Below are 27207 nucleotides of genomic sequence, written 5' to 3' on the forward strand. Positions count from 1 at the left end.
TCAGGTTGAAAACAAGCAGAGTAATGCATGTATATTGATCTACGGTACTCTCAAGCCAAACCTGGATACCCAGTTGCCGTGGGAGGCCACAGCTGGCCCTAATGTTAGGTTCATTGTTTAAGTGCTTTTGAGCACATCGTTCTGGAAGTTTGTAAACTGGGGGTGGGGGGTTCTCCTCCAAAGCACATTTTTTCACCTTGTTTGTTTCATTTCAACTATTTTACTGGCTCTTTGCCACCAGCTGGTCATGCCATCTGCTCAGATTTTCCTGAGTGTGATCTGGAAGCTTTCCCAACCACAGCCTTTGGTTATCCTGTGCCGTTGCATCGATTAAGTGGCACAGAGTAAAGCTTGAATTATGGTTCTGCGTCAAACCAACGCAGAGCACACGCCGTCACCGTGATGCCGTCGTGAACCTTCGGACTTCTCCGTCACTCCATTTCGCCGCGGTGCAGTACCCCCCGTGACCGCTAATTCGCGATCTTTTCCTGTATGGTTTATCCGACTTTTTCCGGTCACAGTGAATCAAAGAGATCAGGACAACTATTGTGCAAAAAACCAAAACAAAAAATAAATCACACATACACGAAGAAAAGAGCGCTGAAAGTTCACGACTGCTTCAAACCGGAAACCGGAAATGCGTTGCTACCAAGCGAACCAATCACAGCCCTCTCGGTCTGCGTGTGGTCTGCGTCTCCTCGACGCGTAGTTACAATTTTCGGGAGGCGCACGTCAGTGACAGCGTCGACGCGTACCACACGCCGTTTTGACGCAGAACCATAACTCAAGCTTAAGAAGCGCTGTCACTCATGTCCATAGATTTACTATTGGTGCAGAGATGGTGATCATGATGGGGGAAGTCGAAGCAATAAACCAGTCTTTCTGTCTTCATTCTAGAAACTAAACCTATAAAAAATGTTTTACATCAGCTTCAAGTATTTATAGCAGATGATATTGAATTTGATACATTTTAAAGGAAGATTTCATTATCTCTGGATATATTTATGGAAAGAGTGTTTAACCCTCCAGATAGGCAGCTGTTCATTATTATTTGAGAGCTTATGTAGAGCATCATCAACGTCCATGACCTAATGACTGGAGCTTGTTTTGGCCTGCATCTCATAGGACTGTTTTTGATTTTGGAAGTTTATCCCTCAACAACAGTTTGCATTTGATGACTGGATGTATCGCCACAAGTTGAGAAAGTGATGGAAGGTTTTGACCAATGGTCAGCATGAGTCATGAGTCACACACATAAGAAGATGGCTTAGCTACTAGCTGCAATGGTTTGATTGGGATTATGGGGAAACTTTCAAAACTCACAGAATCCTGTGACCTAATCCTTTTCCCACACTGACCTGTGATTCAGTTTACGCCTCTGAATAATGTATGATATCATGGAGAAACATGTGGAGTGGTAAATTCACACGTGCTTTATATTTATATTTATATATATATATATATATATATATATATATATATATATATATATATATATATATATGTATATATATATACACCTTGAAATGGAGTTGTGTGTAAAGTACGCACGATCTAGCGTGTTTTCTCTGCCAGCTCCTGAGGGCGGGGGAGGTAGGAATTAGCACTCCATGTTTTGTTGGTGTGTGGTTTCAAATATCAACAGACACGGCATCAGTGAGAAATTGCTTACACGATCTTTAAAGCCAGCATTTGAAAAAGTAATCAAAGTCAGCCCACCAAGAGTTGAACTCTAAAATTCAGTGATGTGAGTCAAGAAGACCTAGAACTGATTTTAAACTTTCTAGTCGGACTCATGCCAGAGACACAGCATGACCGTTTTGTAAACTTTACAGGTTCCCTCACATTTGATCCTTATTGTCCATATGTTGTTGCTCCACCTTCTTCTACAACCATATGTTGGTTGTACTGGGCTTCTGGTATGACTATGATACTCCCCCGAAAAAAACCTAAGGGGTTGCCTCTCAGGCTGGAAAAAGAGGCCAGCAAAGTATCTTAAGCTGCAATTCCTGAAACCGTCTCAGGTGGCTTTTAAAGGAATGAATCAGCAATGCATCTGAATATTGAAACGTTAAAACTTAATTATTGTTCCTCTTATGTTACATCTAACTACAAAATCCATGACAGGCACGGCCAAACTCACTCATGCTTCAATAGAAGACTGTATATTTTAAAAATACAATTTAATTAGCTCTGTAGATTTATTGATCTGAGCAGAATTTGCTGCTCCACTTTCTTCTCAACCACCCTGGGTGTGCTAGTAGGAGTGTGCAGGACATAAAACAAACAAACAAACAACAACCAAACATTAATCCAAAGTTTTTAGACCAGACAGACAGAGATAAATACCAAACTAAAGGCAGGAAAACAAGTAATTTTTAATAATAAACAGCTGAATGAGCTCTAGATGTGTTGACCTGAGCAGCATGGTAGTGCGTTGGCTAAAATGTGCCCCCATGAACCTTAAATCAACAAATATAGCAACTAAAGATGTGTCAAAGTGCCCAATTTTCATTCATATATCAAACGGATGGACACTTTACCCTACTATTAATTTTACCCTTTTATTTCTTGTCTGAAATAACAGATAAACTGAAATTGTTATAAGCAAACACTACAGTTGACTGACTTTAAACAGTCTGTTTGGTGTGTTTTACTGTATCCAGATTATCTGGCAGGTCAGAAGGCTCATCCATGGTGTATTCAGGAGTATATCATAGCAGGAAGTATTGTGAGCTTGTCTTGAGGTGATCTCACAATTTGAATGGGTTGAATGAATAAAGTGTCCCCTTGTATTAGAGCAGAGCAGGCCTTTGGGCGTGTGGCTGATAAAACTGAGGTATGTGATTGAAGTGGGCTCCTTTACTTTCCATGTCTCTGACTTCAATCAGAGACATGGAAAGTAAAGGAGCCCACGCGCTGTGCTAAAATGTATGTGTGTGTGCAGGCGCCAACAGTAAGCTGTGGAGATGCAGTGGTCCACTGCAAGGCAGATAGCTGGAGGGTGGAACAGCCATGTCTTTGTCAGTTTTCTTTTCTGGTGGGAAACTGACACCAGACAGTAACACAGAAGCCTGGGGCCGGATTCACCAATATGTTCTTAAGAACGATCTTAAGAAATGTCTTAAGATCTAAAATTAAGAAGTTCATAAGAAAGTTCTTAAGAGCAATTCCTCAATATTTTCTTAAGAACCACCTTAAGAACTGTCATTTCTTACGAATTTCTTATTTTTATTCTTATTTTTCCTACTTAGGAACTTCTTAAAATATGTCATTGCATTGCACGCACCAACAAACAACATTTATACAGGTAGTTTGCATCTTAACCGTCAGTCACTCACTAAACATGGAGAAGGAGAAAAAGAGATGCAGGAACTTTTCAAGGTTATGGTGGATGAGATTAATGTGCGAAAAAAAATACTATTGGGGAAAATTAATAATAATTAACTACCATGCTAACTAACATGCTAACTAACAGTTAACAGGCTCTTTGTGTAATTAATTACAAAGTATATCCTCAAACTATGACCTACTAGTCTAAACATGTCTAAAATGTGTTGAAAAAGGTGATATTAAAGTTTTACCTTTTCACAGAAGAAATTTTAAGACAGGTCAAGGTTGTCTTAATGTTAAGAAAAAAGTCAAGAACAAATTTGAGAACTTTTATTTCAAGAATACCATTTATTCTTAAGAAGAAACTTAAGAAGAAAGTAGAGAAAATACTTAAGAACTTTTTTGGAGAATATGACTTCTTCTCTTTTTTCTTCTTAAGACTGAACTTAAGAAAAAAATGACACTTAAGAAGATTTTTTTTCTTAAGAATGTTTTGTGAATCCGGCCCCTGATCTTTAACCGAGGACTTGAAGTACGCCTATGTACATTGCCGTTATTGTTGGTTAAATGGGAATCTTCTGTCCAGACGGCAAACAATGCACTTAAATGGCTATTCTTGGGTTATTCAAACACACAAGGAAGGCGCACTGTAGTCAATCAGACAAGTCCTGCTTGATATGATGGATGCAGAGGTTTTGTCTCTTAACTAGGTGGCTGAAGGACGGAGAGAAGTATGGCTTGTCTTAAGCAAACAACTACCACACCTGCTGAATTCAAGGACTTATGAAACTCCAGCTTCGTGCTGTAGAAATGAGTCAGTTGGGATCAGTGGTCTGAGTGAGTCTTTGGCAGAAAATATGTACATGTGTGCTTAAAAATGTGCTGGGCTGATGAGCAGTCATACCTCACAGCCATATCCTCATGAGGAAGCAGAGGAGAAGTGAACATTAAGCATTGAAAATGCACCCTTAGTGATAAAAAACAATGATTAAAAGAAGAATGAAAAATCAAGAGTATCCTTGAAAAGATACTATTCTGTAAATAAGAAGCGACGCTAGTTGAAAAAAAAAAACAACTGCTGGAGCAGCCACAGGTTTCACTGACCCAAAATGTCAGTGCTGAGTGCATTTTTAGATTTTCATCTCCAACTTGTATTTCAACTGTTTGTACAAGAAGCTGTACAGCATCACTGGGAAGAACTGGAAAAAGAAATAAGTAATGTGGTTACATCTTTTTACATCTTTTTGCTGAATGCTTGCACACAAGCCAACCAAGGCAGCTTAAAAACCAATCCTTTATCATTTCTGTCTTTTTCATTGGCTTGCTCGTGGAATGGCCATTTACAAGCTCTCAACTGCTCTACAGTCTTTCCTGACATACTGATAACTCAGCGGAAGAATGATACTCTATGGAAGTACTTCTGTCAAATATATCATGTATTTTCTGTGGACAGACTTCCTGTTATAACAGCAGTTTTCTTTGCCTTTTACCAAAAAACAGCCTGAGGCTACTTGGCATCTGCAGCCATTTATCAAGAAGAACTGACAGAGCCTATTAACCTATTAACTCCAGTGAAGTTGATAGACAGGAACACACGTTACAGCCCCCAATTGACACTGTTTGACCTTTATTGTTGAGCATCTGACCACTTTTAAAGGTTTTTCACATTGTGCTGCTACAATTCAAGCACAGATTTTCTCATTTGATTACATTTCCATTCCAAATGAATAAATGTTTTGTTTGTACCAACTAAGAGTTGGTACAAACTCTAAAAGTCCAAAATCCCTCCAAAGTCCCTCAAAGCAAGTCGGCAACTATCTTGGAAACTCTTCTGGGGACTTCTCAAGGACTTGAAACAAGGAGGTCCAGGTATCTGGTTTCAAGCCTTTGATGGTCACCGTGACGTGGAGGATGGAGTTTACACTGCGGTACTTCTGGGCAGATTTTAACATGTCATAGTTTTAGGAGAGGTGGGACTGGATTTCATCTTATTGAATGTGGAGAGAATCCCAACTACAATTCTGAGGCACGGAAAAAACATCCATCTTTTAGAAATAGAAGTCACGAGGCACTGAAAATACAGGACTGATGAGTGGGAATGGGTTGGGAAGACTTGTAATACCACTTTGTCCCGCTAGAGGTTATATAAATATAAATCATTCTAGTAATCAGGCTACCATACATTCAAATGAAGAGGAAGTTAGATTGACTGAGGGAGTATTCTCCTCGTATTGAGTACTGTCTGAATAGGTCATTCAGGTCCAGCTCACAGATCGACCCTTGGGGTAATAAGTGAGTAGGCGTGAGTTGCCTGTTGGCACTTGATTGTTACGTGTGAAAACTTAACTGTGCATGCTAACAAACCATTCCCAACTGTTGATAGATATCTTAGCATGCCATGTATTCAGAGTCATGAACTTGGAGCGATAACCAGTGAGAGAGCAGGTCACGGTGAGGAGAGAATCCCACGAAGTAAGGAAGGGATGCTGTAAACTGTGCCAATAGACTAACATTTCAACACTACTCTGTCTTCATCAGAGTGGACATGGCGCAATGTTAGGTAATCAAACTAAAAACAGGTGTGCTGAGCTCATTAAGAGGGATAGTTTTACCTCATTTAAAATCTACTGGACGGCCTATACAAAGAAGCAGCTTTTCTAAACGACTCTCAACATCATCATATATCTAAAGATACAAGATGAAGATTTCAAAGATAAAAGTACAGAAACAATGCCAACATTTCAGCCTGCAACAAAACTTTAAATGATTACTGTTTTGTTCAAGAAAACATAAATGGACGATTGTTCTGTTTCAGTTTCGACCTGTGTGACCTGTTCACAATTGAGTTCTCGTGTGTGTTTGAGTGATGAAAGTGGTGGAGGGACCAGATGGGGGACCGAGTCCCTGTCTGAGTCTCTCCAGTGCACTCCACCTCCCGCATCCCACGGGTTTGCCCATTTTAAAAATCAGTGTTACTGCTTTGTTCTGCCCACTTCCAAAGGTACGGCAGGGAAGTCAGGTGGAGTTGAAGATGAGGAGGCTGGAAAATTCTGCTCTGGATCTGTGACTGCGTATACATGCAGTCAATAACCCATTTAAAACCGGAATATTAGCAATAACCCGGTTTTGCACGGCCATGTAAACACCAATAACCCCTTTCCTACTCCTTTCCTAACCCGAATATTTGGTCATGTAAACGCCTAATGGGATATCCCCATCAAAAGGAACAGGAATTTGTTTTCTACACATGTTCTTTTCGCAAGGAATCGTGTTCTTTTGAGTCCAGGACGTTCTTATAAACATGGAGAAACGCAAGACCAGGAGGAAACTAATCACTTCATAAATGTAATGAAAGATATGAACATTTTGGTATTTGTAGATGGTAGAAAAATTACAGCGATAGCGAGATTTACAAAAAGGTGAGTGAAAAGTTGCGCGAAGCAGGATTTGTACGAACACCAAACCAGATCAAGCACCGCTGGAATATGCTGAAAAAGACGAATTACAGGGCCGAGAAACAAAACGGTACCAGCGGGTCCGATTATCCGCTGTGCTGCTGTTATTGTTGTTGTTTTGAATTTGGATACAGGAAGAAGCGGAAATGACGGGAATTGCTTCATGATGTTCTCCGCGCATCGCTGGTTTGATCGAGATATCCCAAATGATGAATTACCATGTATACAGGGATAACCCTGTTTGCTCACGCATGTAAACAGAATATTCCGAATGTTTCAGTAACCGGAATATTAGCAATAACCCGAATTCTGACTGCATGTAAACGTAGTCTGTGATATAATGACACTTTACAGAATCTAAACGACTGGCTGAATCACATACCTCCATAGTTGGGCAACCACAGTGACACACACAGATATGGGTTATCTTTTCTTAGGTATAAAATATTGCCTTATATTAGACTACAACATGTACCGGCCTTAGCATGGAAGCAGGTTACTCCAGGATAGTTCTTCAGCTCTTTTATGTCCTTCACATTACGTGTGGCTAATGACACATTGTCTATCATGTTTACGTATGAACGACCTGCAGATTATCTAAGCTAAGCCACAAGCTATTAAACATGTTCTTGAATTTGCTTCATTTAAAAGTCGTACATTTTCAGTCGGCTGTAGTCCCTGATAGAACATATTTATCATTATAAGATCATTTGTAAAGTCAAAACCGGTGGTTAGAAATCAGTTGAAACGAAATGTGTGATACATATTGAAATAATGTAAAGTTTGGGTGTGTGCAAGTTAATGTCTTTTCAAAGTGGAGAAAGGAGAGCTATAAAAAAGGCAGTGAACCAGAGCAGCAGCTGAAGTATGATGAGAAAATGTCCAGCTATTTTTCCGTCATAATTTAAAATAATGCCCCTGACACATGGTTCTTTAAGTGCTACGTTTCTCCTTTTTTACGTATACATTAAAATGCTCATTGAGCATATGGGATATTTTCTTTTTCATTCCCCTGCTGCCATTCAGAGACGAGGGTCATATCCACAGGGAAATGGCTATGTTTCTCTACATGCACATTAAAGGCCAGACGTGTTGAAGCCAGGAATGTTTTGTCATGGATCATTCTGTATGTCTCAACGTAACACAGTATAGCCCTCTAGAGGACTTTAAAAGTGCATGAGAATCTATGGTGAGATACAGTATGTGTCAGTGAAAAGTTTACAGCAAATAGCTGGAGGGTTGCAGAGGGTGGTCTGGTTGACAGATGATCAATATATTAGCTTCAGCTAAAGCGGATAGACGAGGCGTAAGGATGGGATTTCAGACTCAGGGATGAGGTAAAAACAACAGCCTTGGTGTAATATGTACTCAGAACACCTGGTGGTGAGTCAAGTGGTGTCACGTGGACTGTCCTGGAAATCCTTTTTTAATACTGTACTTCAGAAATCAGAAAGTGGCGAAAATCGGCGAAAGTACAATGTCCACAAGAATTTAACCTGGTAAAACTTTTATTTTGTGTCTTATTTGTTTATACTCTATATCAATTGAACTAATAATGACGTTGTTTATCTGATCCCTACAATAAAAAGAAATGTTTGTCAAAAACCACATTGGTGTTGTTAGAATGTTTTTATATACCGGTACAGTTATGCTTATGCCTCAACCAGATCATACAGGAAGGGAATCAATTTACCGACTTAAGTATGTCTGACTCTGTTATAATAATAAGCAATGTGCTTCTTTTCAGCCTGTAAGTATTGGTTCTTTTGTTATGGTAAAACTAGAACTCACAGCTGGAGCCGATATTTGAGGACTCGTGCAAAGGTAAATTGTTCTCACCTCATCACCATTGTAAAAAAGGAGCAGAAGGCTAGGCTACCCTGGACATGGATACTGACTTTTCTATACTTAAATATCTTTCCTTAAAACTCAGTTTCAGAAGGTTGGCTTCCATCCCTGAACTCACATACAGTCCCAGATGGAAACATGTGAGAGGTTTTGGCTTATCTGTAGAAAAATAATACTAACATCCAACTGGAAGTGTTTTTTCCCAGACAGTTTCCAACTAAAAGCTCGTGGGACAGCAGCAGAGTAGTATCTTAGCATGAAGTGCCAATCTTTTGTCAGGTCCTGTAATAATCCAACACATTGTCTGTCTTTGTCAAAAACTGCGTTTTAAGATGCGGAAATTCACCGGGAACAAATTTAGAGAAGGTGCTTGGGAGAAGTCAGGAATAATCTGGCCTGTGATGACATGTTAAGCTGCATACTACCCTTTAACTGCTGGCTGACTGGGTGGCAAACTATGTGGAGCACAAAGATAATTGGAAAATATTTTTTGGGAAGAAATGGGAAACCTCGTTGATGAGATGCCATACACCGGACTGGGATTGAGTAGCTCAAATTTCTGGGAATGTGGATGAAATTATTATCCATCTAAAATGATGATAATTCACTATTGAGACCAAAAAATCTCAGTGATTTCAGTTTTATACACTTCTGCACAGCTTCTTTACCAGTGGTGCTCTCCTACAACCCTGCTATGACTGTGTGTGCTCCCTGACATGGATATGAAAATATAAATTAGAATGAATAAAATGAAATGAAGATGAAGATAAAAAATACAAATTAATGTGAATGCAATATTAACAAGAGACTGAAAATATACATCTTTATCCATGGTACAAATTCTGTTTTTCATATTTGAAGCCAGTGCAGAGGTACAGCCCGTTTAAATGACCACAAGTGGCCGGCTCCAGAAGTGAGTCAATCTTTATTGACCCTCGGGTTAAAATCTTTGCAGCAGAAATAAACATATCTGCAGCCTAACAGCCAACTCTCTTTATTTTAGCTATTTAGCACACAGCATTTTTCTGCTCAGTATTGTGATATTTCAATAGCATTTTCATTGAACTCGACATCAGAGCTGTGAATAAAGACCAAGACGACAGCCAGACAATGGCAGACGACAGCAGCAGCGACCGTTGGGGCAAGGGTAGCTGCTACAAGTTAGCATAATTGATTAGCATTTGACAAGACAAGTTAAAATAGCTTACTTGTGGTTTCTCTGGTTATTTTCTGTTGTCTAACATACTAGGAGAACAGGAAGTACTTTGTGTAAGTACAGAACTTTACATCTGAGCTGACAAGAGTTACATGTGGAGTTCCCCAAGGTTCCTTCCTGGGATCTCTTCTGTTTAACATCTACATGCTCCCACTGGCACAGATTATGAAGAACAAAAAAAGTTACCATAGCTATGCAGATGACACACAGACATATACTACAATTTCACCAGCAGACCGAGGTAATTGTCTCTGGAGCCAAAGAGAACAGGTCATCACAGAGCTTCAATCTATACACCTAAAAACCACCAACCAGGCCAGAAATCTGGGTGTAGTGATGGACTCAGACCTCAATTTGGACAAACATATTAAAGGTATTGTGACATGAAAAACACATTTTTCTTGATTTTTTGTGTTTTGTTGGGTGTCTTGACATCAATTACACCCAAAAAACAACGAACTTTTAACATTCAGTGTATTGTGTGCTTTCTGGGATTTTCCGCATAACTATGCAAAAACGGCGCATCTGGTTTGCTGGCGGGTCGTTACGTAGCAATCCGCTAAATCACCGCCCCCTCCACCCAGCTCCCTGCCTCCTCTCCTCTCCAGCGCACCATAAAGGCTGATTTATGGTTACGCGTTACACCGACGCAGAGCCTACGGCGTAGGGTTACTCGGCGACGCGCACCGTACGCTGAACCCCACGGCGTAGGGTCTGCGTCGATTTAACGCGGAACCATAAATCAGGCTTAACACGGAGCTGTTTAGAGCCTCTTCTGTTCTCATCACCGGAGGAAAACTGCTAAGAAGACCCGCGGCCACTGACTGGACTTAAGACAAGGGGACACTGTTGCTTGCATGCCTTTATTTTTATGATTGTTTGCTGTGGTTCGCCCTGCTGCTTTTCCGTGCATGCTTCGCCTGTCGCTCCCGGCTTAACTCTCCGACGCCGCTGTGAGCGTATGGTTGGGTTGGAGGAGGTTTGGAGGAGCAATGATTGACAGGAAAGGGGGAAAAGGAAGCGTTTTTCACGGCGCAAAAAAACACTGTCATAAAAAGCCAGGAATGGAGTACTAGAGTGAAGTTTTTCTTGTTACACTCTTTTAGACACATTTGAGGGATGTTGGCCAAGACCTTTAATAGTGTTAAAAGCATGTTAAAAATGATGTCACAATACCTTTAAAGCAATAACAAAGTCAGCCGACTATCACCTTAAGAATATATCAAGGTTAAAATATCTGATATCTCAACAGGACCTGGAAAAACTGTTCCATGCGTTCAACTTTAGAAGCTTGATTATTGTAACAGTGTGGGAATTGCAGAAAATAGAGCAGACAATTTCCCATACGAAAGCGTGTGTCGTTTATTGAAAAGTTTCAGAACACTGAATCAACAAAACAGGAGCTGTCCAGCAACCCAACCGGCATGGAGTTCAACGTCATGACCACATTTAAAGGGACCACAATCCCTGAACAGTCATAGTTGCATGAAGGACAAGATGCTGCATTTAATAATGAACGGTGTGTAGAACCACACTGAATAAACAAGATGAATTATGTCCGTAACATTCACTACAACAGCATCTTTACAGGTCTAACTAAAAAGTCAGTTAGACAACTGCAAATCATCCAGAACTCTGCTGCTGGAGTCCTCACTTAGACCAAAGAAGGTGATCACATCAGTCCAGCTCTGAGGTCTTTACACTGGCTGCCTGTCCATCAGAGGATAGACTTTAAAGTTCTGATGCTGGTCTATAAAGCTCTGAATGGTCCAGGACCAACATACATCAGGGACCTCCTGACCCAGTATGAATCTTTCAGAACCCTCAGGTCACCTGGATCTGTTTTTTTTAATCAGTTTCCAGAGTCCGAACCAGACATGGAGAAGCTGCATTCAGATTCAATGCTCCACATGCCCGGGACAAACTCCCAGAAAGCCTCAGATCAGCTGAAACACTTTTGTATAAAGCTCCAAATCTACACTGTTATGTTTAAGCTTGAGTTTCAAAACGTGTATGTATTGTTTTTATTTCTTTTTTAATTTTTAAATCATGCTTTTTATTTCAACAATGTGATGTTTTAATGTCTCTGTAAAGCAATTCGAATCACCTTTGTTGTTGAATCGTGCTATAAAAATAAACTTGCGTTGCCTTGCCTTATATGGACATCTTCCAACCAGATGCCAGGTTTGTTAGTTCTTTCCATTTGCCCATTTTTGGATTAATCAAGGTTGGGTGGAATATCCTGCCAATATGACTTTGTCACCAGCCCCGACAAATCAGGCTTCTAATCGACTCTTCGAGAAGTGTATGGGTGACATCAAGACAGTCCCTTTTCAATTATTTTCATGCAGTCTGTTCTTACCTCACCCAAGTCTTTCTGGTCATTATATCAGACAAGTTTGTCTAACAGAAACTTTTCTACTGCAGAAGAATCATGTTGGCATCAATGAATAAACTTTCTGTACCTTTTTAAATAGTCACACTCCTTGAACCACAGGCAAGACAGTGGCAGCTATCCATCACTAAGGCTTACTGATGATCTTTTGATTAAACATGAGCTGTTGCTCTGTTGAGCACCTGATTTTTTTTTCTTATGCAAAGTGCACATTAGCAAATCACTTCTTATCTTTGTTGTTGTCGTGTATCATACCCCTGGCCTTTCATCTGAGTTCTGACTGGATTCTGAGACTGTAGAGCTATATAATAGTGGAGGCCTTATTCTTCCTGTCGATATCCTCAATTTCAACCTAAATATTGCCTCTAATTTTACATTTAGTTGAACTGTTTTTCCTAAAAATGAACAGACATTTGTCTATATTACAGTATGACCTTGATCCTGTTCTGTCATCGCATAGAGAGTGAACAGAGTGCTCTTTCCTCACAATCCTGTCTAATCTGGACATTTTCAAATAGCTTTTGAGTTTTTAAATGGCATGAAGAATTTGTCTTGACAACCACACACCAGTGAGCATATTGAGGGCAAAGTAAGGTTCAGTCTCATGGCTAACCAAGGACATGTTGAAACAAAGGTGCCAGTGATGTCCTCGTGGCCTCAGAACATTTTTCCTCCAGCATTTTTTCATTATTAGAAAAATCAGCATCACTGAAATAACATATGTGTTTTTGTTCCTGCAGAGCGAGTCCCCCCCCGTCACTGAGGAGCAGTTGCGTAGCCTGCTGGATGAATGTGAGCTGACGGAGAGCTGGATCCAGGGCCGTGAGGGGAATGAGACGTCAGGAGATCTCGAAGACGATCACTTGTCCTTCTGATGTCCTGTCATCAAAATGTGTGATTGCTGGGATTTACCTTAACTTTTTTGAATGTATAATGATCCCATATTGAAGTAGCATGAACTAATAAACACCTTTTAAAATGTGGTAACAGGGGCAAAACTTAAAATGGACACTTTTCATATAGTGCTTTTCTGGTCATTCACACAGTACTCTTAGTCAGTGGTGGACAGTAACGGAGTAAATTTACTTGATTACTGTACTTAAGTACATATCCAGAGGATTTGTACTTTACTTGAGTATTAGATTTCTTTGGTACTTATTACTCTTACTTGAATACATTTCCAAGACAAATATTTTTACTTTTACTCGAGTACATTTCTAGGAAGGCTGGAAAGTACTCGTTACTTTCAGGTCTGCTCTTTTTTCTTCTTCCCTAAAATCCTATTGGACACAAGCTGTTTTTGTCAAAGGAGGAGACCTATCACAGTGCACGCTCTCCACTGGGATGTGCGTAAAGCGGAAATACGTCAAGCCTCCTCAAAACGATACCGCCAAAGTAGCCTGCGTTTGTCAAGACAGAGCCGCAACAATTAATTTAGAAAAAATATAGTAATTTACTGATGTGGAAAATAAGAAATTTATTCTTACTCTTACTCTTACTCTTACTTAAAGTAAATTTAAAAGCATTTACTTTTGGATACTTAAGTACCTTTAAAAGCATGTACTTTTCTACTCTTACTCGAGTAATATTTTGACTGAGCTACTTTTACTTGTAACGGAGTAAATTTTGACCAGTAGTATTTGTACTCTTACTCAAGTACTGGGGTCGAGTACTCTGTCCACCTCTGCTCTTAGTCTATGCATCTATCTTTTTCTGTTGAGTTTCTGTTATACACACAGTCACACTCTCATGAACACATTGGAGATGATATGGTTCAGTCTATTGCCCGAGGACTTGATACCATAGACTATGAGGTAAGGAATCAAGCCACCAACCTTTACGTTGACAGACAGCTCCTCTGCCTTTTGAGCCACAGCTAACGAAAAAGAAAAGATCCATGTCAGCAATCAGGCTTCACATGGAAAGAAAAACTTTTGAACTAATCTTTGGTTTACTGCGGATGAGGACTGTAATTTCTAGCCTAATTTGTCTCAATTTTATCGGTATGCAGCTGTATGGCAACCCATTGTTTTTATTTGTGTTTGTGTCTCCGTTTAAGGAAACCAGGCCTCACTTTGCATTCATCTAAGCATCATCAATGAGAAAGAACATTGCTGCCTAATAAGGGGGTGACGTGGCCGCAGAATGTTCTGCCGCGCACATTAATATTAGCTAATAGTGGCGGGCCTGTGGGATGACCTCTAAACAATTTGATGTATTAAAATTAAGCTGAAATATAGCCCATTTTTGGTCGCGCTGTGTGGTTGGATATTCAACAAAGCATAAGGGATGATGTGTGCTCCATGACAGTAGTGCTCATTATCAGTTCAGCTTTAAACATTCCACTCATTCCTGCCTCTAAAGGTGATCTTGGTCAGAGTGGCTCAGATCAGTTGGGTCTTGCAAAACTGGATCCATTTTTTTATTTAAATAACTGGATTCCACTGATAAAAGATGAGTGGTTTTGTGGAAGCTGTTGACACACTTCCAATTTCCTCCTAATTGCCGGGCCTGCACCTGGCCGACTCCTGCCCAGGGGCCTTGCCTTTCCGCTCTGCGACCACTGGACACCTACGGGCGTGTTGATCCCAACTCTTCACCTCAGTCACGTGTTCCAACCCTCATCTAAACGGCAGGAATGTCCTGACATTCCTCTTGACTCAAAGCAGACATATGAACATGTCAAATCTGAATGGAAACCCTGCTACCAGCGCCATACTTAAGTATGCTCATGGGAATTAGAAACAGACACCTCTGAAATGGTCTGGGACAGCATGTTCATGCATTTTTGAGTGCATGTGTGGAACTTCTGTCTGTTTATTATGATGTACATAACCAACACAATATGTTCTCAGAATGGAAGATACCGTATACTGTTCATTTAGAAAGGGAAAACCTTGGGAGCTCATTATGGTAGGAATGAAGTCATCCGTGATGTATAGACACCGGCAGAAAACGGAGACTGGCTGGGGTTTAGATAACAGCTCTTTCTGACCCTGTAAAAACCTTAAATTAGCTGTTGGAATTTTGCGGATAATTTATTGCTGCAGGGTTTTTTCAGTGCGGACAGCTAATCGTCTATTCAGGTACATCTGAAAACTGAACAGTGCCCGTGCAAAGCCGTAATTGAAATTCACTTCCACAAAGCGTGTGAATTCATTACTCTGCGGCACAAATTTCTTCCGTCTACCTCTTCACTGGTGTTTGATGGAGTGAACGGATGCCTGTGTAATGTCTGATCAGATCAGTGCCGATGTGCTGCTTCGGTCGGCTGGGCATGTCATTGACTCAAGAACACTCCCTTTCTCCGAGCGCTTCACCCGACCCCACTAATGAATTCCAGTCCCTTGACACGGCACGGATCAACTCTTTTGTATTTTCAGGGAGAACGGCTTAATCATAGTAGATATCAAGTTCAAAAATCACTGAGAGGAAAAAAAAAAAAAAAGAAGAAAAGGGTTTCACCAATTTAACTGCTTGATTCCCCAAAATCACACAAAGTGGCTCTGAATCTTTTTTTTGTCTTGTTTATTGTTCACTTGACATTACAAAATATCAGGTATGAGTATAAACAGCACTTTGGGTAGAAACTATTGTACAAATGTTTATATAAAAGCTTCACTAATAATTAAAAAGGACACATACAAAAATGAAACAACAAAGACATCCTCATGTCAGTGTGCAAAAAAATGTTTATACAGATAGAAACGTGCCCATAAGTGGCTACGCTTCTAGATAAATTATTTAAATAGCATATATCTACACAAATGACATAAAACAGACATAATAATTTATCAAAACTGCACAGGAAATACGCAAAACAGAGTTAAGACAACATTTCTTTAATCCTTTCCTGTTTGGGCTTCTTTTGCTACAAAAATATCCTATATACAGCATATAAAAGATACTAAATGCTTAAAACAACGAAGCCAATCAGTTTATACTCTGTCGCTAAGAAAGTGATTCTTGTGTATTGCTGGCCTCAATACAAAAAGAATTTATGAGGTAATATTTGTACATAAAGGGTTTCTTTTTTCAACCCTTTTGTCAGAAATGAACACTCAAGCTCAGCCACACCAGTCATGCACACTGTGCAGAAGCAGAACACTTATATTTTACTGCCCTGATTAGTTAAACTAACATTTAATGATGGCGACGCCTCTTTGAAGTAAAAACAGAAAGCCATACTTATGAAAGAGACTGGCTCGCTGTGTTTACGTCCCTTGATGTTCAGTAGAAATGAGAGATATTAACATGATATTTGCCGATGATTACTGTTCCAAAGCAGCGTGCAGTGTGTCTGCTTCGATGCCCTGTGCTGTCCTGATTATTCTGCTTTCTTCTAGCACTCTTTTTCCTGAGAAGTACACTGGTGTAGACTCTCAGTCATCCAGGTCATGGTAATCCTCAAAGCCTTAAATCAAGACAGCTGGACTCGCTTTACTTGGTCCCTGAAGATGTTTCATGTTGCACCCAGAAAGCTTCTCCACTACTTCAACAACCAAGAAAAGGAAGCCCAGCAGACTTGACTCGACCCTTTGAGGATTTCCTGAGAAGTCTAATGTTTGGGCCAGCTCATCATCTCTGCTACAGACATGGCTGGTTTGTGCGTGTCTGTAGCAGCTGGTGTGGTGGGTCATCTGACGAATTTTTGTATCGAATTTGGACTTGGGTAACTCGTAACTACACTTGTTGGGTGGTACACATGCACAAGCACACTTTTTCAGCATTCACTCTCTTAGATAGATAGTAACAGCCAGTCCATACTGTCCTCCGTCCCTCAACAGGTCCTTCTCAGGGCATTTTTGCCCCCAGCCTAAGAAAATTCTCCTACTGCTTTCTTCATACTACAAATCTTACATTTGAGTCCACAGCAGATGTATCTTAATGCTCAAAAATCAGATAAGAAAAATCCAAAAAAAGTACTCTTCTATTTGCTCTCTCGTCCACAGACGGATGACAGTTCAGGTGTGCAAAGCACTAAAATGTGGCCCTCGTTCTGCACAGACAGAGTGAGAGAGCATATTTCTTCCAAGCAAAGCTGCGCTCACAATTTGAGTTTGTTGCAGAATAATCATTGAACTTTCATTTGGCTTTAACTCCTGAGGTCGTTTGACCTCATGCTAGTTCATTCGCTCCACATACCTCCAATGTGCATTTTCTCAAAGGAAAAAAGTTAAATAGAAATCATTCCAGGTCTTGTATTATAGATTTGTTCAGATACATTCTTTTGAAGGTTCCAGGTTCCACTTATGTATCTGAAAGAAATAACAGATGGGAAAGGATGTTAAAAATAAAGTCTAAAGTGATGACGAGGGGTTTCCAAAGTGTTCGACCTTGATGGATGAGCTTACCTCTACATTCGTATTTGAGGTCAGAGAAGTAAACCATCTCCTGAGAGAAGACGTACAAGCCTAGTCGGCCTCCGGCATATGTCTTGTCGTAGATGTTTCCAGAATCAGCCATGATTCTCTTGCCTTCGTACATGACCACTCTAAAAAGGTAAAACAATAACGTGAGCTCAGTGTCATTTCAGTGAGAGCTCTAGATATTTGCAGTCGAAAAAAGGTATAAAACTCACCTAATAAGTCCGGTCTTGGGTCTGTGGGTCAGGTGCCATCTGTAGGCGGTGAAGTCCTTCCAGCCAATGTTCTTGGGGTCGTGCCACAGAGTGCGAACCTGAAAATGAAGAATCAAACACGTTAAAATGAGAAAACCTCCAAAGGTCATCTTAAATTGCCCTCATCTGTGCTCCTCTGGACTCACCTGTCCGGCGGTGTCTCCGGTGTGCCACAGGGCGTTCCTCAGGTGCTCGCCAGGCCCTGTGGTGGAGTTGACCACTTTGATTGACAATCCGGAGTAGCCTTGAGCTCTTGTGGGTGTGTGGGACCAGTAGGTCTGTGTGATCTGTTTCCACATCACTGTGTAGAAGCGGGAGCTTGACTGGTAGCCAAAAACAAAGCCGGCGTAGTCGTCATCTCTGTCGGTGTTGATGAAGAATGTCCCACTGAAATCCACGGCGCTGAATTCATCGAAACCTGGAATGAAATGAGAGATTTGTGTCAACTCTCCAGCATTTCTGCGTATATGTACTAGGAATGGGTGATATTTTACCGTTCACGATAAACCGTCAAAAAAATTCCCCACGGTAAGAATTTATCATCTCGCGGTAAAAACGAACATTAAGTCGACGCACAAAGTACGGGAAGGAAGGAAGGAAGGAAGGAAGGAAGGAAGGAAGGAAGGAAGGAAGGAAGGAAGGAAGGAAGGAAGGAAGGAAGGAAATTAACCTGCAAGAAAGAAAGAAAGAAAGAAAGAAAGAAAGAAAGAAAGAAAGAAAGAAGAAGAAAGAAAGAAATGAGCCACAAAGAAAGAAAGAAAGAAAGAAGGAAAGAAAGAAAGAAAGAAAGAAAGAAAGAAAGAAATGAGCCACAAAGAAAGAAAGAAAGAAAGAAAGAAAGAAAGAAAGAAAGAAAGAAAGAAAGAAAGAAAGAAAGAAAGAAAGAAAGAAAGAAAGAAAGAAAGAAAGAAAGAAAGAAAGAAGGATCAATTCCCGTTGATGACGTTTTTGTGTAACATACATGGCGGATCTGAGAGCGAGATAGATTTAAAAAATATGGAGTTGAATTGGTATTTCTTTTATCGTCATTTTTATCATTATCGGGATAAATGCCAGAAATTATCGTGATCAATTTTTTTGTCCATACCGCCCAGCCCTAATATGTACTTGCAGCAGGATACTGGTGCGTCTGCTACGTACCAACAGCAATGCCTGGGTCACAGTTGACGGTTTGCACCAGCTCCTTGCCCTGATGCCGCACCACCCAGTTGGGGTCAATCTGAGAAGTGCCCTTTGGATCCAGGGGAACCATCTGGAACCTGCGGAAGTCTGTTTCACTGATGTCAAAGTTCTCTGGGCACACGTCATAGATGTCCAGAATGTTGTCTTGGTCAAAATCGTCTTTGCACACGTCACCGCGCCCATCGCCTGAGATTAAAAACAAGAAAAACAAGCAGTGAGAACGAGGATCTCTGTAATGCTACCAACAGGGGGAATGGTGCCAGGTCTTCTGTAGAACTCACCATCGGAGTCCAGTTGATCGGGGTTAAAGGCCAGTCGACAGTTGTCTTTGTCATCGGGGATGCCGTCATTGTCGTCGTCATGGTCGCAGGCATCGCCCTTGCCATCCTTGTCGTGGTCTACTTGGTTGGCGTTGGCGATGTATGGGCAGTTGTCCAAGTTGTTCTGGTGACCGTCTTCATCAATGTCCTGGTTGTTATCGCACTTGTCTCCTATACGATCTGAGTCAGAGTCGATCTGTGGATGAACAGAATTCCTTTATGATGAGATTTCCCAGAGAGCGGCTCCTCACTCTAAAAGACATTTGTGTTCTCTTCACATAGCTTCCCACTATTATTTTTTTATTAGCCTCATTGTGGAGCGTTTATTACTCTGCATATAAATGCAGGCCCTTGTTTTCAGGTATGCAAGCAATGTCTCTAAAGAGAAGTGGGCAGCCTGTTTACACCTCAGCAAATAATTCTTTGTATTGTATGTTTTAGTTTTTTTTAGAGTTAAAAGATGAGGAATTCTTCTTTCATTAAAACGGGTTTCATTTTTTGTATTTAAAACCCTGTTTCCTTCATCGGGTTTAGCTGTATCACTCATGCAGGCCCTAATGTAAAAGCTGAAGTAACTTTGGTCATTACCTGATCTGGATTGTGCTCCAGAGGACAGTTATCGCAGTGATCTCCCACCCCATCCCTGTCGGTGTCTCTCTGGTCCACGTTGTACACGTACGGGCAGTTGTCATTCTCGTTTAGAATACCTGTAGAGCACAAACATATTCGGTTTTAGCCTTTGCATTTGCACAACCGCCTTCAGAAACTGAATTTCTGTGTGTGTGTGTGTGGGGGGGGGGGGGGGGGGGGGGTTTACTTACCATCGCCATCGATATCAACAGCACAGGCATCACCCTCTCCGTTGTTGTCAGTGTCAGTTTGATCGGTGTTGGCTTCAAACACACAGTTGTCACAGCGGTCGCCAACGTCATCCCTGTCAGCGTCATACTGGGCGGGGTTGTATACTCTTGGGCAGTTGTCCTAATATCAGAGAGAAAGATCAGTTTAATAACTGAAATAAGTCATGACTGAAGTGAGGTGTTTATATGGAAAAAGGTTGCTTTTCAAGGATTGTTTTTTTTTTATCCCTTACTTTGGCTTGAATATAATATTCCACTGGTGTTTTCTACCGCTGCATTTTTCTTGTCCAACTTTCCAAATGCACACTAAGAATTTTGGGCAACCAGCCCACCTCATCCTCAGCTTTGGTTTTTTGGTTTTAATTATACTGTATTGCCTTATTCTGTTCGCTACTGACTTTCCACTGCAAGTCTCCGGTGAAAAGCACACAAACATGAGCACTTTGCATTCCTGCTGCCCAGAGGAAGGATGGCTACAGCTGATTGCTATGTGTGGTGTCTGAGGAAAGCTCCCTTTGGGGTTAAAAAAGCCCTCATGATTACTCACCCTATCATCGGGGATCCCATCATTGTCATCATCATGGTCACATTCATCCCCCAGACCATCTTTGTCATGATCTTCCTGGCCAGAGTTGGGGAGGTTGGGGCAGTTATCCTAAACAGGAACAAAAGAGAGGTTAAGGAGGCAATCATCTCAATAACAGATTGCAGATGGGTGATAATAGCCTTCAGGGTCTGGCTACCTTCTTGCAATGATAGGTGGCGTTCTCCACACAGTGCAGGTTAGTGTTGGGCCAGCCGTCCAGGTCAGTGTCCTCTCCACATATCCGGCCGTTCCCAGCATAGCCTGGTTTGCATTCGCAGCGGAACATGGACTCGGAATAGACCCCCAAGTAGATGCAGTTTGCATTTTTATGACAGTTGTGGCTACCGTCTCGGCAAGGGTTACGGGGACTGCAAACCTAAAGAAATGAACAGATGGCTTTAAAAAAATGCAAGCTTATGACGTATTAGCCACATCAACAGCAATTAATGAACAAACCTGTTTCTTAGCAATTGCCTGTTCCACTCCTCTTCCAAAGGGCTGGGGACCAGAGAAACGTGCAGGGCAGGGGAGACAGTTGTAACCCGGCTCAGTGTTCTCACAGCGATGGGCGCCATTGTGAGTGTGGCAAGCATCTGGGACCTCTTTGCATTCATCTACGTCCTTGCATGCGACACCATCACCAGCGTATCCCAGAGGACACTTGCCACACTTGAAGGAGCCATCGGGGAAGCTGTTGCACTTTGCGCCAGGGAAGCATGGGCTTGAAAGACAACCGTCTGAGAACAGAAAGAATAGGTGCTTTAAAAAGGTGTTGTGCTGTGATGTGATTGGTGCCATGTGTTTATTGTCAGAGAAGCTCGGACACCTACCAATTGGACATTCCTCTTTGTTGCAGACTTGCATCACAGTAGCATCTCCCACACAATCTTTTCCACCGTATTTGGGTGCAGGGTCTGTGCAGAGACGCTTCCGGTTTTGGATTCCTCCGCCACAGGTAACAGAGCAGGTGTCCCAAGGTGACCAAGGTCCCCAACCTCCATTGACTAAAACACACAAGCGAAAAAAACATACATTCATTAATCTACTTTGAATATACACATTCTCCCCCCCCATAGCTACTTTAGTGCTGAGGTCTAACTCACTAGGACAAGCAGACTTCTGGCAGACTTTGGTGTGACGCCCTTCTCCCTCGCAGTCCCTTCCGCCCATCTGGGGAGTGGGGGAGTTGCAGAGGCGGATTTGTGTCATGACCCCCTCTCCACAGGTCACAGAGCAAGAGGACCAGGGTGACCAGTGGCTCCATCCTCCATCCTGTTTGACTGTGAGCGACACGCACGCCGTCAAATTCACATTCTCCAGATGAGAAAACGAGCGTTTTTCAAGAGTGCTTAGAGACTTACAGCGCTTGTCACATTCCTCCGGGTAGCAGTCACGGGTCTGGACAGAGGTGCCCTCACACTTGCTGTTGATGCGGTCACAGGAGCGTCCACGCTGTTGGATGCCGCGGCCACAAGTCACCGAACAATGGGTCCAGTCAGACCAGGCGGACCAGCCGTCCTCTGCATGGTCACTCGCTGAAGGGGACAGGGATCATCAATAAACGTAAGTAAATAAACTCCAATTAATACATTTCGATTCAAGAAAATGAAACTGGGTTCAAAAGATGAACAGAAAGAAACATACGGGTTCCACAGCGGGGGCAGCATTCTCCATCAGGGACAGTGGCGTTGGCACATGGGATCAGGGGACAGGAGATTTTACGGCACACTGTAGCAGAGTTCTGGATGGGGAACATAACACTGATGAGTTATGTGGTTAACTACAAACTAAAGTAACATTTGCTCATCCTGATCCCCAGCATGTCATCTTTGGATCCCTGGCAGGTTCATGCAGTTGTGACGATGCTCACCTGACAGGTGCACTCGGTGCAGCCGTCCACCGTCCACTCATCTTTGTCATTGTGCACAATGCCGTTATGGATGCAGACTCCACTGTGGATTTTCATTTGGGTTCTCAGTGACTGGCTGTCTGTAGACTGTAGGAGGAAGAGAAAAAAAAGGGCATTAAGTAAGAGACGGGGGCTACTCAAGACAGAGGATGGAAAACTTTGACTTTGCCAAGGTTCCAATACGAATGAATCACCATCAGAACCGTGATTAAGACATTGCTGGACTCTAGCGAAGCAGCGCAAATGTGACCGAGGGCCAAACATATTTGTGTATTCACATGGGTCTCATTAAGGACTTGGCTGGGGACAGCCATTACAGCGACAAGTGGCTGCGCACTGGGAACGCGTTAACTGGAAGCAGGAGGAGAGACGGAGCGGGGAGGGAAAGAGGGAGTGAAAGATGACGAAGTGCAAACCCAGACGGCCCCATTGAGCTTACCACTTTCTGGAGCTCATTTGACAGCTGTTTAACAATCACATTGAGTCCCCGGAGCTCCTTAAACATGCTGGCGATGTCTTCACAGGAGAAGCCGCAGACAGACTGGAGATCTGTGTGACAAGAGAGCAATAAATTAGATCGATCCTTTTATATTTATAACTTATTAGTGGAAAAGTGACACAGTCATGACTAGGAGCGAAGGAGAGGTCTCACCTTTGGCTTTGTGGCCGGTGTAATCGGTCCTAATAGCGGGACTGGAGCCATTGACTGGATTGTCCAGGGTCATGACATCAGTTAAGAGTGCTGCAAAGGGGAGAGGAGAGGATTAGAAATCAGAAATCAGAAATAAGTTTAATGCCAAGTTTGTTGTCGCGGTAAAAACAATAAATTCCCGTTGATGATGTTTTTGTGTAAAGCTGATTTATGGAAGGAAGGAAGGAAGGAAGGAAGGAAGGAAGGAAGGAAGGAAGGAAGGAAGGAAGGAAGGAAGGAAGGAAGGAAGGAAGGAAGGAAGGAGGGAAGGAAGGAAGGAAGGAAGGAAGGAAGGAAGGGAGAAAAGAGGAAGGGAAGAAGGAAGGAGAGAGCAGGAGGAAAGAAGGAAGGAAGGGGAAAAAAGAAGGAAGGAAGGAAGGAAGGAAGGAAAGGGGAGAAGGAAGGGAGAAAACAAGGAAAGGAGGAAGGAAGGGAGAAAAGAGGAAGGGAAGAAGGAAGGAAAGAGCAGGAGGAAAGGAGGAAGGAAGGGAAAAAAGAAGGAAGGAAAGAAAGAAAGAAAGAAAGAAAGAAAGAAAGAAAGAAAGAAAGAAAGAAAGAAAGAAAGAAAGAAAGAAAGAAAGAAAGAAAGAAAGAAACATTCCCGTTGATGACAAACATGGTGGATCTGAGAGCGAGATAGATTCATAGTTAAAAAGGTGGAGTTGAATTGGTATTTTTTTTATCGTCATTTTTATCGTTATCGGGATAAATGCCAGAAATAATCGTGATACATTTTTTAGTCCATACCGCCCATCCCTAGTCCGGGGTGGGATGGGTCTGCTGCAATCTTTTGCATTATTATTGACTTCTGTGCACTTTGACAGAGTCAGGCAGTTTTAGAAAAAGAAAAGATTTCCTCAGGACTTACCTTCTCTTTGGCAGCCTTTATTTCTCAGTATGGCATCCAGGGTGGTACCAAAGACAAAGTGCACATTCTGAAGCACCCCCTTGAAGAAGAAAAAAAAATCACCCTCATAAGAAAACTACTCAATTTAAACTGTAGATGATGTTTTTAATGTTTTCTTTAACGGTGGTCAGAATATTTAAAAAAAAAAAGCACACTACTTACCATAAACTTGTCTTTTACAGCCGCCTTTCCGATCCTGAGCCTGGCTGCGTCCGCCACCTCCCGGGACAGCACGGTCTGGATGGAGACGTCCATCTCCGCCACGTTGATCTCCTCGCAGCCCACGAACAGCTGCGCCTTGTCCTCCTGCACGAACAGCGTGATGTTCTTCCAGTGGCCGGTGGCGAGGCCGGCGTCCTCGATGGACACGACGTGCTGCTGGCTGTCGGTGGCGTACACCACGTCCAGGGTGTTGGCCTTGCCGTTGGAGATGACCTCGAACACGGGCCCGGAGCCGTCGCTCTTCTCCACGGTGAGCAGGCTGCCCCGGGTGCGCTTGAACTGCTTGAGGTTGACCAGCAGCAGGAAGCCGCGCTCGGCCTGGATGGAGTCGAGCAGGTCCCTGAAGGAGCCGTCGGGGATCGGGGGGATCAGGTCCGCGTTCAGGACCTTGTAAGCCGGGCTGTAGGGGTCCACGCCTTTCACCAGACTCACGCCGTGGTTCCTCTTGTTCACCCGGGCCAGCTCAAATAAGTCATACACGCTGTTGTCATCACGGCTCTCTGCGAGGCAAGGAAAAGAAGAAAAAAAAGAGACTATGACAACAGTTTCTTTCTACATGGATCAACTTAAACAGCTTTTTTTTCTACCTTGTCTGCACACATATTAATGGTTATACCATGCTGGTAAGAACCTAAAGCATATGTGCAATTTTGATATAAAATACATATGATTTTTTTAATATAACACATATATTTATTTTATTAATATAGCCCATTATATATATATATATATATATATATATATATATATTTATATATATATAAATATATATATATATATATATATATATATATATATATATATTAGGAATGGGCGATATTTTAGATGGAGGAAGGAAGGAAATGAGCCTGAAAGAAAGAAAGAAAGAAAGAAAGAAAGAAAGAAAGAAAGAAAGAAAGAAAGAAAGAAAGAAAGAAAGAAAGAAAGAAAGAAAGAAATGAGCCTGAAAGAAAGAAAGAAAGAAAGAAATGAGCCTGAAAGAAAGAAAGAAAGAAAGAAATGAGCCTGAAAGAAAGAAAGAAAGAAAGAAAGAAAGAAAGAAAGAAAGAAAGAAAGAAAGAAAGAAAGAAAGAAAGAAAGAAAGAAAGATAAATTCCGGTTGATGAGTTTTTTATGTAACATATAGATTATAGTTAAAAAAGTGGAGTTGAATTGGTATTTTTTTTTATCGTCATTTTTATCGTTATCGGGATAAATGCCAGAAATTATCATGATACATTTTTTAGTCAATACCGCCCATCCCTAATATATATATATATACACACACACATACATACGCTTTTCTTTAACAGTTTAAAAAAAGAGCAAGTTTTCCTTTCTCACCTGCCAATCGTGCGCCCTCGCAACTCCACAGCATCAAGAGCAAAAAGATGCCGTGCAGCATCATCTCCAAAAGCTCAGGTGAGATCCTGCAGCGACCAGATAACAGTTACTAACGGCATGCACATGACATCTGCACATCAGCACTGTTCAGCCTGGATTATGGTTCTGCGTTAAATCGACGCAGAGCCTACGGCGTAGGTACGGTGCGCGTCGCCGCGTCCCCTACGCCGTAAGGCTCTGCGTTGGTGTAACGCGGAACCATAAATCAGCCTTTAAACGGCACAGACGCAATTACAAACCTGTATATGAGAATTAAATCTGGGAGAAGCAAAAAAAAGATCAAGAATGAAGAAAAAGTTGTCCTTTCAGTGATCCCGTGTCTCTTCTTCTGTCTTAGAGGTTTTTCTCAAGTTTTCTGTGGACTCCTCTTTTTTATTCCGATGCTTCCACTTATTCAACTGACTTTTGCTTCTGTCCTATCTGCTATTTAAACAGTTCAAGGACATTCCTGAGCTACAGTCTGGGCCAATGGGAGGCCTGGAAGATGAAAAGGGAAGGACTTGTGTTCTTACCTCACAGCCAGTCAGAGAAATGTCCGAGACGCACAGAGGGGAGAAGAGAAAAAAAGGCATTCCTGAGCTGAATTTCCATCACCGGAGAAATATTTCAGCCGCATACAGAAGCCAAGATGTGGTCGTTTCCGGTCAAACAAAAGTAACCGTCTTAATATTCTTGATTTATATCATCTTAATTCCAAGTAAGTTATTAATATGTGACAAAAATTATACTTAAAAAAAAAAAGAATCTACTGTGAATCTGTTACAATCATCTACAAATACTCACCAATGAATGGATTAGAAAATAATAATAACGTTTTTTTTTTTATCCATAATTATTTTCTATATGTAGACATATGTTTTGATTTTCTATTTCATATTTGAGACAACTGAATCCTTGAAAGTTTAAGCGGTTTCACATTTTGCTATAACATATTGGCCGCCAGGGGAGCCGTTGAGCAAAGAACAAGGTGTCCTGGTCCCGTCTGCGGCAGGGAGATCAATGACAGAGAAACCCTCTCCTTTAGTGTTTATTCCAGAGACATGGGTAAGAAAAGGGTTCAAAAGCTTTTGACAAATATATAATAATGTACTTGGATGCATTTTGAAAGATTAGATACTCACTTAAATACACATGTTGCATTTTTATGTAATCTATTGTAAACTATTATATGAATACATATTTCAGCTCACAGTTCTGATAAATGCATTTAAGTCTTAAATCACTGAAATCATACATTTTCACTGATGTGGGTTTTAAGGTGACCTTGTGAGGGACCTGTA

The 27207-nt window shown here is 41.6% G+C and overlaps 2 protein-coding genes across 2 annotated transcripts in view; one reads left to right on the plus strand and one right to left on the minus strand.

Moving 5' to 3' along the window:
- The window catches only part of fsip1 (fibrous sheath interacting protein 1), a 46542-nt gene extending 33343 nt beyond the window's left edge, over positions 1-13199 (plus strand). Inside the window, exon 9 of the mRNA XM_061743300.1 lies at positions 12988-13199. Within this exon, the coding sequence (XP_061599284.1) occupies positions 12988-13122 (135 nt within the window). The 3' untranslated portion in view covers positions 13123-13199. The remainder of the gene's footprint in view (positions 1-12987) is intronic.
- Positions 13200-15758: 2559 nt separating this feature from the next.
- Positions 15759-26315, minus strand: LOC133462795 (thrombospondin-1-like). The gene is made up of 22 exons (XM_061744235.1): positions 26167-26315; positions 25868-25953; positions 24485-25044; positions 24284-24362; positions 23377-23466; positions 23164-23273; positions 22686-22811; positions 22460-22556; positions 22177-22350; positions 21919-22095; positions 21646-21819; positions 21272-21552; positions 20973-21191; positions 20777-20884; positions 20191-20350; positions 19958-20076; positions 19331-19565; positions 19008-19235; positions 18014-18285; positions 17829-17926; positions 17602-17741; positions 15759-17505 (listed from the first exon to the last, which is right to left on the minus strand). The coding sequence occupies exons 2-22, from the start codon at positions 25929-25931 to the stop codon at positions 17498-17500; spliced, it is 3519 nt and encodes a 1172-aa protein (XP_061600219.1). The 5' UTR covers positions 25932-25953; positions 26167-26315; the 3' UTR covers positions 15759-17497.
- Between the last annotated feature and the right edge of the window lie 892 nt (positions 26316-27207).

Source organism: Cololabis saira, chromosome 16, assembly GCF_033807715.1.
Source record: "Cololabis saira isolate AMF1-May2022 chromosome 16, fColSai1.1, whole genome shotgun sequence".
In the NCBI taxonomy this organism is placed as follows: Eukaryota; Metazoa; Chordata; class Actinopteri; order Beloniformes; family Belonidae; genus Cololabis; species Cololabis saira.

What these genes read in the sequence shown, in the direction of transcription:
- LOC133462795 (XM_061744235.1), bottom strand. Translation starts at nt 25,931, where the DNA reads ATGATGCTGCACGGCATCTTTTTGCTCTTGATGCTGTGGAGTTGCGAG. An exon ending in CTGCCCCCGCTGTGGAACCC is followed by an intron (nt 22,351 to 22,459) that starts GTATGTTTCTTT and finishes TGTCCCCTTCAG; the next exon opens with CGAGTGACCATGCAGAGGAC. An exon ending in CAAAGAGGAATGTCCAATTG is followed by an intron (nt 21,553 to 21,645) that starts GTAGGTGTCCGA and finishes TTCTGTTCTCAG; the next exon opens with ACGGTTGTCTTTCAAGCCCA.